Below are 14877 nucleotides of genomic sequence, written 5' to 3' on the forward strand. Positions count from 1 at the left end.
TGCAAGCAAAGTGTTTAGCCCATCCAAACTCAGCAGACTTCCAAACAAAAAGTGTTTGTGTGACACAGTTGATAGAGCTACCCTTCTGATGAGGTTGTCAGTTCAAACCTCACACTGCTCCTTGTGACTCTGGGTAAGTCACTTAGGGCAGGATTTAAAAAAAACCCATGTTAAAAAGCGACAGTAATGTAATGTAATTTGTAATGTAATTTATTTCTTATATACCGCTATATACAGTCTACTACTGAAGTCGTTTTGATACCGAATATAAAAACCCATGACATTCTTAAAAAAATCGCACATGCAAAAGAATTTCTCCATTTGCATGTGCCTATCGCTGATGCAGAAAAACGGTGTAAATAAAACCACTCTCCTGCTGCACTATTGGACGAATTGAAAAGAGAGGAGGGGAGAAGCAACGTCGACTTTTTTCAGTCGTGCATGAAACATGCCTTTCTCTCCAAAAAACTACTATAATTCAGGTAAATCTTGTAATTTATTTTATAATTCAATCAAGACCCACAGCCAGAAACACAAGACAAGGGTATCATACACGTGCTCAAGAAGAAACATTGGCTTTTAATAAGCGCGCTTGAAACATGCTTGTCTCTTCCAAAAACTCAAAAGAAGTGTGATTTTACTACCCTCCACTAAAAATATATAGATAGACATCTTTTTTTCATTAGCCACAGTCAAAACACAAGTGCTGGCACTGTAACAGCACCCCCGGACCAGTCGTTGCTTTTTGTCGCCAAAAGCCAATGCCGCTCTTCAAAAATGCCTCAGCAATTTTTAAGAATCCACCGGAGGGATCATTTCAATGTTAAAAAGCCCATTTGCATGCCATTGCCGGAGACAGAAACATTACATTACATTGGTGATTTCTATTCCGCCATTACCTTGCGGTTCAAGGCGGATTACAAAAGGAGTTATATGGCCATTTCCAGAGGAATTGAAGAGTAGAGCGGGTTGCTTCAGAGAATTGGGACGAGTCTTGCGGTGTTAGTTTGTCTTCAAGGATTTCTTGAATAGCATGGTTTTTATTTCTTTTCTGAACGATTTGTAGTCTGGGTTCGTTATCAGTAAATTGGAGAGTTGGAAGTCTAGTTTTGCTGCTTGTGTGGCTAGAAACCTCGCTAAAGACAGAGATAATCCATTTTGATAATCAACCGCTAAAATGTGTGGAGGCTACACCGCCGGAAAACTGCTTAGCGACTGCGTTAAAGTTTTGAGAATCTTCTCCTTAATCCTTCCATTGCCCAGATACATTAGATAGAATGTGAACCCATCAGAACAGATGGGGAAAAATGCTTGAGTACCTTAGGCTATAAGTGGTATATAAAAATACAAATCCCCAAAAGCTGTGCATGAATATTGGCACTGATGTAGCCAAGAGTATACATGTATTCTTAATAACTGTCTAATGCCTGTGATCACAGTACGCCTACTAGGCATATACAGTTTAGAATAGGGGAAGGTAACCATTGACCTCAAGGGCCACAACCCATTTTCATTTTCTAGATCCCTACAATGAATATGCATGAAATCTATTTGTTGCAATGGAAGCAATACATGCCCACTTTCTCCCGCTAGCAAGTGACCCTCCTCCTCCTCCTCCATCTCCACTGCCCCCCTTACCTCAAAATAGATGACCCGGAGGGATGCGGACTCTCTCCTCCCAGCATCATCTAAAATAAGCCTTACCCTCCCCCAGTGCATCTTGGGATGCACCAGGAAGGGGCCTGAGGCTCTGATTGACCCAAGTTGTTTAAGGCACCTCCCATAGGAGGGGGCCTTAGGCGTCTGGGCCAATCAGAGCCTCAGGCCCTTCCCCAGTGCATCCCAGTGTTTTTTTTTTAATTGACATGTTTTTTTTTGCGCATGTGCCCATTGCTATCACCAGCAATGGGCACATGCAAATTTAGCGACTCTTTGCTACTGTCCACTGACCTCATTTACATGCACAATTTTAAAATAATGTCTCGCTTTTTTTAGATTCACTATCAAAATGGCTGCGTTAGTAGACAGTTGCTTTTTAACGCGGGTTTTTTAGAATCCTGGCCCCAATGATCCAACTCATGGCTTGAGGGATAAGCCAAGATAGGGTTAACATATGACTCCAGAAAAAGGAAGACAGAGACATCTGGGTTTTACTGAAAGCAATAGAAGAAAAACCCGGATGTCTCAATCCATCCTCCTTTTTCTGGAGCCATATGGTAACCCTAAGCCAAGAGAAGTTAAACTTTGTAAAAATACACAACATGACCAAAGTCCAAAGTCTTGGCTTATAATTGATTAAAAGAATCATGCTTACAATAGAACTCAGAACAACCAAATAGAACAGAGCTCCAGGCACACAGAAAGAGGCAGAGGGCTGTTGAGAAAAGCTGAAGTCATGACCTTCTCAAAAGTAATAAAATGGGCAAATCCTTTCAGACTACAGAAAAAGCTTGGTGACCAACCTAAACTCAATCCCCTTTTATATCATGCAGTGGATTAGTCATATTGCCAACCAAAGGAAAATCTAGCAGTTCTCAGACACAGAGCAGTAGCTTTCTGATATCTGGATTCCACTGTTCTAGGCCAGTGTCCCACAAACTTTCTTTAGTTGCGGCACACTAAAGGTACTGGCCACAGCTCGAGGCACCTGGAAGTGCGCGGACGTCACCGTGATATCATCACTTTGACATCTGCACGTGCACAAAGGCCCTCCAGACAGGCCCTGAGATGCCAGTGGGGACTGTCAGCAGGGAAGAGGGCCAGAGAGAAGGAGATGAGCTGGTGCCCGCTGATTGCCTACAGGATGTGCCTCTCACTGTGAGAGGCACGTCCTGTAGACAGGGGCAGATGCTGATGGAAGTGGGGGGGGGGGGGGGAAGGGAGTGGAAAGAGTGAAATTCCAGACCAATGGGGGTGAAGGGAGAGATGGAAAGGGGAGGCATACAGACAGTAGATGAAAAGAAACCACAGAAAACACAGGTAGAAAAAATTTCTATTTCTTTATTTTTTGCTTTAGGGGACATGCGTCACTGTTTCTGTGGTGTTGCATTGTATGCAGAGTCCAGCTTCTTGCTGGTTCAGTTTAACATTTGTCTATGTATTTCTATTTTAACCCCCTTTTACAAAACTGTTGAGTGTTTTTTAGCGCCGGCTGTGGTGGCAATAGCTCTGATGCTCAGAATTCTATGAGCATCTGAGCTGTTACCATCATGGCTAAAAGCCACACTACAGTTTTGTAAAAGGAGAAGGGGTTAGTTTGTGATTACATATGCGAAGGTGTCTTCTGTGTGTTCGAAAGACACGGTTTTCTGTTAGGATTTATTACAGGATTGATCTGTACTAGTCTGGCTTGTTTAATTTTACAATGGGTGTATTAATGTTCTACTGCTCACTGCAGTATGTAAGATGCTGCCTTCTCCTAGGTACTCATGTGTGACATGTGGATTGTTACTAAAAATCATGTTTTTCATACTGATGGGGGGTGTCAAAAATGATGGGCCCCGGGTGTTACATACGCTAGGTACGCCACTGCCCAAAAGGGATCTATATTCAGTGCAGTTTAATTAGACAGAAGACACTCCTGCCCAGTATTATCTAGGGCAGAAATATTCAACAACACTTCACCAGAAAGAGCCACTGACTCCTGCAGAACTCTCCCAGGCACCACTGATATTTAGGGCCAGTGCTTCAATAACTATCCAGGACACTAATACTACACCAACAGCAGTCCTGACTCACCTGAATAGTTATCTGGTCAGTGGCCTGAAACCAAGATAACTTCCAGTGGCCACAAAGGACATGGAAATTCTGTGCCAGAACTCAGATGGAGCCCAGAGTTGAATATCTAGGTCTAATTTTGCCAGTGACAGTCATTTTAAGAAATGCTCAACGTTATCAGTTTAATAATGACCACATCCTGTTCTAGTATTCTGCTCACAAAAGTGATTAAAAAAAAAAAAATACATCCTACACCTGTGGGAAATCACATACTGAATTCAGACAGTTTGAACTTTCCCCAGGTTTCTGAGTTATGTATTAAAATGTGACACTACTAGTTAACCCTGTGATGTAACTTCTGCATACAGAACCAAGGGCCCGATTCAATAACCTGCCCGATCTTGACCAATCCATGTCCGATCCGGGCAGGGCCGATCGATTCAGGAAGCAAGAATATTCTAATGGGGGCGATCGTAGGCATGCCCCCATCCGCCAACACCGATCGCTAGGTAGCAATCCCGACGCATGCACAGAGCATCTACTTTGCCTGTAGATGGTTTGCGCATGTGTTTGCTGTCTGGTTTTGTGGGTATTTTTACTGGCCCTGACTCACCTGCTCTCTGCCGCCTTTCCCTGCAGTGCAAGCCCGTGGTTTTAACCCGCGGGTTTAAAGCGGGTTAAAACCAAGGGCTCGCTCTGCAGGAATGGGCAGCAGAGAGCAGGAGAGCTGGGGAGCCAGAGAGAGAGAGAGTCGGGGGAGGCAGAGAGCAGGTCGCGGCAGAGAACAGGAGAGCTGGGGAGCCAGAGAGAGAGTCGGGAGGCAGACAGCAGGTTTATTTCAGGGCTGCAGGGCTGGCAGGACAGTCGGAAAGGACGTGATCGACTGGTCCCCAGCAGTCGCTTCTTGTTGATCGGCTAACCCAGTCGCTGTTCAAGATTTTTGTTTAGTGAATTGTGTCCCTGCCTACTTTGCATGCCATTTCCCTGATTTGCATGCACGGATTGGAATCGGATTGGTACACAGGTTAGTGAATCGGGTCGGAAGGAAATCGGGCCGCAAAGGGCTCGCAAATCAATCGGTACACGATCAGTTTGCTTAGTGAATCTAGCCCTAAATTCAGATATCCAGTCTAATAATTTATCTAAATTAAAATGTGCTCTTTCCCCTCCCCAGCAGGGATGGAGACTAAATATAGCTAGACTAGCCCTGCAGATGGGGTTAAAAAGGACACAGGAATTTCACACTCAGGCTCAAAAAGCTTTTTTTTTTTTCAGTTTTCTAGCAGCTGCGGGGTGGGATGTGAAAGAGAGTGGTGCTTTGATCACTTGGCATGACAGTTGGGAACACATCAAGAAAACACAAAGGCTTAAGACCAAAAGCAGGCCTATTGGTAAGAAAATTTCAAAGAATAAAGAATGCAAGGCTATACTTATGAATACCCACTTGATTTATCCAACCAAACAAGCTACTCTATTTTTCTAGTTGATCTGTAAAATTAAATTATGGAAAAGCAAAAAGTATATATCTAAAGGTAGTCTGTGACCATTAGCAGAGTATTATTAAATCTGACCTGAAAGAGAAAATTCACTAAGAAAACCCAAAACAAATAAACAATAAAAGGACATTAATAGGGATGTGTATGCTTGTCCTATACACAATGCAATCAAATCTGAAGTTTGCAACATAGTATAGGAAATTTAGCTGCACTAAAGTAAAACTATTCATTTTTAATCTAAATCCTTACAAAGCAGCAATGTGAATGCAGGTAGAATACACACTCCATCTCCCTTGGCAAAGTATTCCAGACAGAAGGAAATCCATTCCATAAAAGGGAGACTAACTGATTCACTATTTTGCAACTACTGTACCTATGAAAGATCCCTTACTCTCCAATCTGTCTTGCATCTGCTTGGCAGAAACCCCCAAACGTCCTCCATAACTTTTCTGAGCGCACACTTGCCATTTACTGGGAGAACAGCAGGGGGAGGGGGGAGACGTGCTGGGCTATGGAACCGACGTCACAGATGCCCTGCGCTGCTCTGCTTCCGAAGGAAATCCTCTTACGGCTGATCCATTTGACGTTCCCTCTTTTACAGACAATTGAACGCGAGTCCACTTTTTTTTTTTTTTTTAATAAACTGCAACGAGCCATTTCATTTCTTTGGGGATGTCAAAGGCGGAAGCTCACACAACATGCAAGAAAACGTCTGCAAGAGTGATTTACCTGCCAGGCTGCCGGGTCTCTGCAAAGTGGCGGTGGCGAACAGCTCCTGCGAATGCTTGCCGTACTGGTCCGAGGCGTGCACCAAGCGCTTGGTCGGAGACAGGGTGGCGTAGGTGCCGATGGTGGAGCTGAGCTGGTGCAAGGGCGAGATGCTGGACTGGACGGTGGGCGGCGAAGTGACGCGGATCGGGGACGGCGAGAGCCCCGCCGCCGACACCCCGATGTTGATGGGCGAGCTGGTGCTGTAGGACTTGGCCAGGCGGCTGGGCGACTGCTTGGGCGAGGAGAGGCGCTGCGCCGTGCCGTAGCCCGCCGGGCTCTCGGAGGACGAGCCGGCCCGCTGCAGCTTGTTGGGGGACTGCGGCTGCTGCATGGAGAGCGGGGAGCTCACCCTCTGCGCGGGCAGCGTGGAGCTCGAGTAGTAGGACGAGGACGAGGAGGAGGAGCAGTGCTGAGGCGGCGGCTGCGGCGCGTCGGGCAGGTGGAAGGCGCTGCCATGGCTCGGCCCAAAGGCCTCGGATCCGGCGAAGTGCGCCGCTCGGCTGGCTGGACCCTGCAGCGGAGGAGAGACAAGAAAAGAGAACAAGGATAACAGCCCTGAGACTAAATTGCAGAAACAGAGATGCATATGCAGTAATAGATTGCATTAGCTACTTTCTAGTTAACGGTTTTATACACTCAATAGTATAGCATCCTGCAACATAAAGTCCCAAAACCTGCAGCTGGGTATATCTGACATCCTTAGAAAAACTTTGTCCCCGTCCCCACCAACCATCGGATCCCATCCACAAATCCCATCAAATAGTTTTATACTGAACTTATGTTATTAAAGTATAAAAAGAAACAATATTCTGTACAATTGTCATTTTATAAATCAAAGTTCTGGCTGCTGAACTAGAGAAAGAAATGTTCAGCTGGCAGGGATTTGTTTATAAATGTTTATCAACACAACTAATATACTAATTTATCCAAAATAAAGAAAATAAGTAGAAATTTTTTTCTACCTTTGTTGTCTGGTTTCTGCTTTCCTCATCTTCTCCTCATTCATTTACTTCCATCCATTGTCTGCCTTCTCTCTGCCTCTTCCATATGCTCTGTTACTGTGCTTCTCCCTTCCATCTCTCCCTCCACCCCCACCCCAATTGGTCTGCCACCCATCTTCTTGCCTCTGCTCCCCTCATAGTCTGGAATCTCTTTCTTCCCCATTTCCCTTCAGCGTCTTCTCCCCACTCTCTCTTCCCCATTTCCCTTCAGCGTCTGTTACTCTCCACCTCACCTTCCTTCCCTCTCTCCCTTTCCCAGTTCCCTTAAGCATCTGTTGCTGTCCACCCCACCTTCACTCCTTCTCTCCCTTCCCTAGTTCCCTCCAGCGTCTGTTCCTCCCCATCCCACCCCACCTTCCTCAGTTCCCTTTAGCGTCTATTCCTCTCCACCCCATCTTCCCTCCCTGTCTCCCTTCCCCAGTTCCTTTCAACATATGTTCCTCTCTATCCCACCTTCCCTCCATCTCTCCCTTCCCCAGTTCCCTTCAGCACTTGTTCCTCCCCACCCCTCCTCCCTCTCTCCCTTCCCCAGTTCCTTTCAGTGTCTGTTCCTCTCCACTCCACCTTTCCTCCCTTTCTCCCTCCTTGGAAAGGTCATCTCTGATGCAACTTCCGGTTTCCAGTTGCATCAGAAACGACCTTTACGGCAGCCAAACGCGACTTCAACGCTCCTGCTGCTCATAGAAAGGAAATTTAGAAATCGCACACTACAAAGGTAAGGGAAAGAGAGGGAAAAAAGGAAGATGTTCGGACGTGTCGGTGGTGGCAATCGGACGGTGGCAGCGGCAATCATTAGTAAGGAGCGAGGGAGGGAGCGCAATTAATGACTGCGCACGTTCCCTCTGTTAACTGTGGAGACAAGGCCATTCACTGCTCCACGAGGCAGTGAATGACCTTGTCCCTGTAGCCACGGTGAACACTATTTTTCCCCCACCATTTCAGTGGGTTACCCACGGCTAACCGCAGGTAACAGTTACGTGCCATTCTCTAATCCTTAGGTGACCCTTCAGCCGTCTGCCTGCTCCAAGTGGCGTAACAAGGGTAAGTGGTGCCCCTTCCCTTCCTACGGCAAGAGCAACAGCATGACCATGCTACTCACATTCTGTCGACTATCCCTCTGCCATCACTTCCTAGGTGCAGGGGCCCAAAATGATGTCAGAGAGGCAATGCCGACTTGGCAGGAAGTTTGTAATGATTGCTCGTGCATGAAAAATTAAAGAGGTACAAGGGAAGGGGCACAGGTGCCTAGCATGGGGGCCAAGAAGGAGGATGGGTGCCCGCACCCTTTACAAAGACTGTGCCCAGGGTAGACCACCTCCCCCCATTAGACCAGTACCTGCTCCTTCTCCTCCTCATTAGAGGTCTGCATGGGAACGGGGATTGCGGGAATCCCACAGATCCCGCGGCACTCCTGCAGGGATCCCCCCCAGGTCTGCAGGACTCCCGTGGGGAACCTTCCCAGGCTCACACCTCCCCCCCCAGCTTAAGGGATTCCCATGAGGATGAAATTAGGGTTCCTGAGGTCTGGAAAGAGAATTAGTAGAAGATAGACAAAAGCAGAAACTGAGACCAAGATGATGGAAAAACAAAATGTCCCACCAGCTACAACAAGGGAGATGTTCATTATGAGAGGGGCTAAGCTCAAAGTGTGAGACCCAGCCCCCTCTCATGGTTATGCCACCCATCCAGCACTATCCTACTCTATGCTTTTTTCTCAAACACTCTCCTTTCCATAATGCTTCTCCAGCCGTCCCTCCCTCCATGGTACTTCTCTAGCCCACCCTCCCTACATGCTGTTTCTCCAGCCTCCTCCCCTCTCTACTCTGACACTGATTCACTTCACAACCTCTCTAGCTACAGACTCCCACACCTCCTGTACCTCTTCCTGGGCTTGCCCGCTATAACTGAAATCTTTGGCTTCCAGCCTACCCTAGAAACCATTTCTCTGCAAGTCCTGCCCACACAGGAACAGAAGTCGCTGCAAAGAGGCGTCTTCCGGGGTAGGCCAGCAGGCTTTTCTCATTGCTGTTGCTGGCTGCCCAAAGATTCAATTACAGCAGCCAGGCCTGTGGAGGAGGTAGGTGGGGGAGTCGGGAAAGCTGGCTAAAACCGGACAGACTCCCCCATTTTTAAAAAAACATCCTGACACTCGGACAGTCCTTGAAAAAGAGGACATGACCAGGTTTTCCCAGACATCTGGTAACCCTAGCCCTATTCATGAAATATTTTGAAGCCAAGTTTTCCAGAAAAGTCAGTAACCGATTAAGCTTTTGATTAGGGGACTTAAATGTTGGGGCAGATAGTATGAGTGAGGATCATCATGTAGCCAAACAGCAAAAGAAGTCCAACAGGGTCTGCAGTGCAAAAACGGCAAGCGAGAAGCAAAAAGAAAACTGCAGACTAATATGTACAAGATGCAGGCTATGTTTATTATACCAAATATTTAATGCAGTTAAATGTTACCACTTTATTACAAACCAAGAGACATAACAAGTTCTGTGTTTCAGAGAACATGCCTTCTTCAGGGGTCCATGGTTGACAAGATTTATAGAAAACCACAATAAAATGGTATAAACAATTTAAAAGAAGGTTTAAAAGAAGGTCACCGGCCAGCAGTGTGGCGCTAAAGCGAAAAAAAAATCATGTAGCTACATTCTTAACATCTCTTGAGTGTCTTGGGTGGTCTCAGATCATGAGGGTCCCTACTAATCAGGCAGGACATAACCCTGGATTTGTGTTTTGTCGATTTGTGGATTAAACAACGTGATGTAGTGGTTACATCTCTTGCCGTCTCTTGGTCGGATCATTTCATTCTCACTTTTAGCTTTCCGGTGGGTGATTCAGCCCGTCAGAAAAAAGTAACTCTTCCTTCTTTCTCAATTAGAGAGGATGTGGATTTGGGTTTACTTAAGTCAAAATGGATTCCTCAGCTAGATAGCTTGGTACAGTGTGATGTTACTGACATGATTGATGGGTGGCATTCCTCTTTATTAGTGTCTTCATGAGATTGCTCCATTGAGGGAAATTAAGCCACGTCATAATCAGTCTGTGCCATGGTTTACTGACACTTTACATCATTCAAAATAAGAGTTACGTAGTTTGGAGCGAAAGTGGCGCAAAAGTAGAGATGGTGACTCTTTTGCTGTTCAGAAAATTATGAAAGTTGCAATTTTGTTCTCTGGAAATCCGTTACCAGCAGTGGAGGGGCAATATGTTGAGAGTTGGATGGATTTTGAAACTGTGTCTGAATCTGATATAAAAACGATTGTTAAGGGGTTGAGCAGGGCAGCTTGTTCTTTAGACCCTTGTCCTCTGGAGGTTCTAGTTTCTATGCTGGATGTTATTTCTCCATAGGTTTCCCAGGTGGTTTTGAAATCTTTGGAGGAAGGGTGTGTCCCCTCGTCGTTGAAGAAGGCCATTGTTCACCCTTTATTGAAAAATTGTTTGTTGGGGACTGCCTTGGAACACTTCCGTCCCATTTCATCTTTAGGCTTTTTGGCCAAGGTCCTCAAGAAAGCCATATTACTTCAGTTGCAAGTTTTTCTGGATAAGAATGCTATTTTAAATTATTTTCAATTTGGATTTAGACCAAAATATTCTACTGAGCTTCTTGTTTTTTCGTTGCTTAATATCATACGAAGTGGGTTAAATCATGGGGTCTCATACTTTATGGTTCTCATTGACGTCCGTGGCTTTTGACAACGTGAATCATCAAATTTTCTTAGCAAGACTACGGGCCTTGGGTATTATAGGTATGGTGTTGGCTTGGTTTGAGTCTTTTTTGGGTAACCATACATTCTGTGTTGAAGTGAATGAGAAGAAATCAGACTGGGTTACTTTGTCTTGTGGAGTTCTTCAGAGTTCTGCCCTTTCAGCAGTTTTGTTTAATATCTACATGCTCCCGCTGTGTAAAATTTTACGCATGTTGGGGGTTAGGTTTCATCTTTACGCTGACGATATCCAATTATTTATCCCTGTGGAAAAATCTTTTGATGAAGCGTTATCATTCTTGAATGACTGGTTTTGTGTCATTCAGAACTGGATGTCTCAAAATCAACTAAAGTTAAATGTCTCTAAGACTGAGGTGTTATATATTGGTCGTGGTAAGAAATTGATGTCTTGTCCAACTGAGATCTCTCTTGCAGGTGAGGTTGTTCCGGTACGATTGCAGTGTAGGTATCTGGGAGTTGTGTTTGATTCCACTTTGTCCTTTAAGGCTCAGATTAAGGCTGTGATATCTGGCATGTTTTTCAAGCTGCGTTTAGCATGGAGGCTGCGTGACTATCTCTGATGATAATTTTCGCACAGTCCTCATATTATTGATAACCACTTTGCTTGATTATTGTAACTCTATTTATTTGGGTTTGCCCAAATGTGTTTTGCGGGCTTTGCAGCTGGCACAAAATGCAGCAGCACCCTTTATTGTTCAGGCCTCAAAATTTGACCACATCACACCGATACTTCGAGAGCTCCATTGGCTGCCAATTGGCATGAGGGTCGAGTTTAAAGTTCTTTGTTTGATATTCAAGGTACTTCAGCTCAACTGTCTGTCAAAAAATGGCCTTAGAATGCCCTTGCGCAGGATTTTCCCCTGTGCAAATGTTGCCATTTTTGCTGAGGCTGTAAATGCCTAACTTTCCATTTTTTAAGTTAATGACCATGCACTACCCCCCCCCCCTTCTTTTTTTTTATTTTACAAAACTGTGCTAGCATTTTTAGCGTTGGCCGCGGTAGTAACAGCTCCGATGCTTACAGAATTCTATAAGCGCTGGAGCTGCTACTGCCGCAGCTACTGCTAAAAACACTAACACAGTTTTGTAAAATGGGGGGTGGGTAATGTTGCCATTAGCAGGTGGCTGTTAATAAAAATTACTGCATGAACACGTACCACCATCCATTTTGTAGGCAGTAAAGGTGAACAGAATGCTAGGAATGACTAAGAAGGGGATCACAAACAGATCGGAGAAGGTTATCATGTCGCTGTACCGGGCCATGATATGCCCTCACCTGGAAACTGCGTCCAGCACTGGTCGCCGTACATGAAGAAGGATACAGTACTACTCAAAAGGGTACAGAGAACAGCGACTAAAATGGTTAAGGGACTGGAGGAGTTGCCGTATAGTAAGAGATTAGAGAAACTGGGCCTCTTCTCCCTTGAAAAGAGGAGACAGAGGGGACATGATCGAAACATTCAAGATACTGAAGGGAATAGACTTAGTAGATAAAGACAGGTTGTTCACACTCTCCAGGTAGAGAGAACGAGAGGGCACTCTCTAAAGTTAAAAGGGGATAGATTCCATACAAGCTTAAGGTAGTTCTTCTTCACCCAGAGTGGTGGAAAACTGGAACGCTCTTCCGGAGGCTGTAATAGGGGATTCAAGACAAAGACAAGTTCCTGCTGAACCAGAACATATGCAGGTAAGGCTAGTCTCAGTTAGGGCCCTGGTCTTTGACCTAAGGGCCGCCTCGTGAGCAGACTGCTGGGCACTATGGACCACTAGTCTGACCTAGCAGCGGCAATTCTTATGTTCTTAGTGTCCTCCCCGACCCCCCAAAAAAACTGAAACATTTTATAGTGTGTAGATTAGTGCACACTAAAATCGTACTTCCTGTAGGATGCTTGAGCATGTTTTGCCATATACTGTAATATTTTAAACATCTTAGTAAAAGGACCCCTAATTCTTTATCTCTTTCCTCTTTTAAATGCCTCCTATAGCTGTGTCTCTTCAGAGTGAAAAATATATGGAGGGGCATAATCAAAAAATACGTCTAAGTCCGTTTTGGGCCTAAGTCACTAGTCACCCAAAGTTGAACATGTTCAAAGTCCATTCTTGAAAAATACATCCAAAATATTTTTTTCCCCCGAGACTCATTTTACCTGTAAGTCCAGCCGTTTGATCGTCCAGACCGCTAAATTGTCTATCTTTATACCCTATTCTCATTCAAAAATTCATCCAAATCAAAAACGTCTAGAACAAGACCTTTGGATGTGGAAGGGGCCAGCAAAGTGATGGACTGGCCACTCAGACATTTCAACAGAGTAGTGGGGCACCTTGTAGGGCACTGCTGTAAACTTCAGAAAAAGGGTGCTACGTAAACATCTCACCACAACTCCCTTGCAGGTCATGGTAAGCCCCAAAAAACACACCCAAACCAATTATACCCACCTGTCTACAACCCCAATAGCCCTTATGGCTGCAGGTGCCGCCTATATGGTAGTACAGTAGGGATTTGGGGGGTGGGGTTGGTGGACTTTCATTTTCCATTATGAATACAGTGGTTAGAGTGGCTTATGGGCCTGAATACTCCTCTCCATGGTTCACTAGCCCACCCCCAGACTACTTAAGCCACCTATGTGCAGCTCTACAAGGCTTTCCTATGCCAGGTGCTGATGTTCTGGAGGCAGATATGTATGTTTTTATTCCAATTTTTATGGCAGTGTGGGGGATCAGTGATCACTGGGGGAGTGTGTGGGGGGTACTTTGTGTCTGCAGTGGTTATCTAGTCACTTTGGATACCTTCTGGCCTCTTAGACCTGTTTTTAGATCACCTAAGTCACTACGTATAAGTTCCATCTACACAGTCTCATTAAGCTTTCAGTTATACTGGCAGTATGACTAAGTCTAGGTCATCCCATGTCCCACCCAAATCCCACCCTCACCAGTCCTCCTAAAACACTCTGTTTTTAGATACGTCTAGAACTGTTTCGATTATCAGCACTTGGACGACTTGTTCTTTAAGGTCATCAAAGTGCCGAGTTGGGCAGGATTTTATACGTATTTCTGTTTCGATTATGAGCCCCTTATTTCTTATTTATTTACAGTGGCACAAAAATAAACCAGGGCAGGATTAGGTTCATGGGGGATAGAGAAGGGTGGGAGTGCTAAGCTCTCTCACTTAGGAACTCATTTGCATAGTCAACAGGGCATTGCCACCGACTTCCATTCAGTGTATATAATAAGCTAATGTTTCACATTAAAGTTTTGCAATTAAAAACAAATTTTAAAAAAAGTGTGAGATAATCCTGATCAAATCTACCACCCTCACCCTCTAGTTCCAAAATCAAGAAAGCAGCTCACACCACCAATTGCTTTTTCAATTTTTAAGTCAACATTTATTTTGATAAAATAAGTTTTATTGCATATGCTTTAGGCTGTACTATATAATTCAGTGCGTAAAACATCTTGCCTTCTCATGTCATATACTTTGAGAAATACTATAATGGGTAATAAATCAACATTTTGTTTTATAGCAGCTTTTTAATAAACTATATAGTTTTAAATCAATTTGATGCCTTGTATGTACATTTATACATAAGCACAGTAACTGTTCCTGAAAACTCTTAAAGAAAATCTTATGATAATTAGGAGTGCATTTAGATTTTCTTTCCATTTTATTTGGTTCAATTTTGAGTGTCCAGGTTTGTTTCTTTTATTATACATTTACCCTCCCCCACCTTTTGTGAAGCTGCACAGTTTTTTATCGCCGGCCGCAGTAGTCGGAGCTTTTACTGCTGCAGCCAGCTATAAAAAAAAACCCTAATGTGGCTTCATGAAAGGGGGGGGAGTAATTTTTTAAAAATTTTATTTTAGATTTACTTTCTATTTTAGCACATACTATTTGAAATAAGGTGTGGTGATTTTTTTTCCAATTTATAAATAACTACATTGTTGTAAAACAGCATATGCTTAACATATAGTCATGAGTCATGAGTGAGCCTAGGCCCATCCAGTTTGGGCTCCAGCCCACCCAGCAGCAGTGCATCTTGATAGCACAAACTCCCGCAGACCTGCATTGCTCTCTTTAACAGGCTGCTGATGACACGGAAGCCTCCCCTCTGCCACGTCCTGCCCCTCTCTGTCACAACATCCTGTTTCTCTGCCTGGGAAGGA

At 44.6% G+C, this 14877-nt stretch overlaps 1 protein-coding gene across 6 annotated transcripts in view; it reads right to left on the reverse strand.

The window, feature by feature from the left end:
* The window catches only part of CTNND2 (catenin delta 2), a 1866736-nt gene that overhangs the window by 860075 nt on the left and 991784 nt on the right, over positions 1 to 14877 (reverse strand). For 5 of the 6 annotated variants that reach the window (XM_033929835.1, XM_033929832.1, XM_033929833.1 and 2 more), the window contains one exon: positions 5943 to 6495. In XM_033929835.1, coding sequence (XP_033785726.1) covers positions 5943 to 6495 — 553 coding nt within the window. Of the gene's footprint in view, positions 1 to 5586; positions 5834 to 5942; positions 6496 to 14877 lie in introns of those variants that run through there. The other variant, XM_033929837.1, reaches the window with a different exon arrangement.

Source organism: Geotrypetes seraphini, chromosome 2, assembly GCF_902459505.1.
Source record: "Geotrypetes seraphini chromosome 2, aGeoSer1.1, whole genome shotgun sequence".
Taxonomy (NCBI): domain Eukaryota; kingdom Metazoa; phylum Chordata; class Amphibia; order Gymnophiona; family Dermophiidae; genus Geotrypetes; species Geotrypetes seraphini.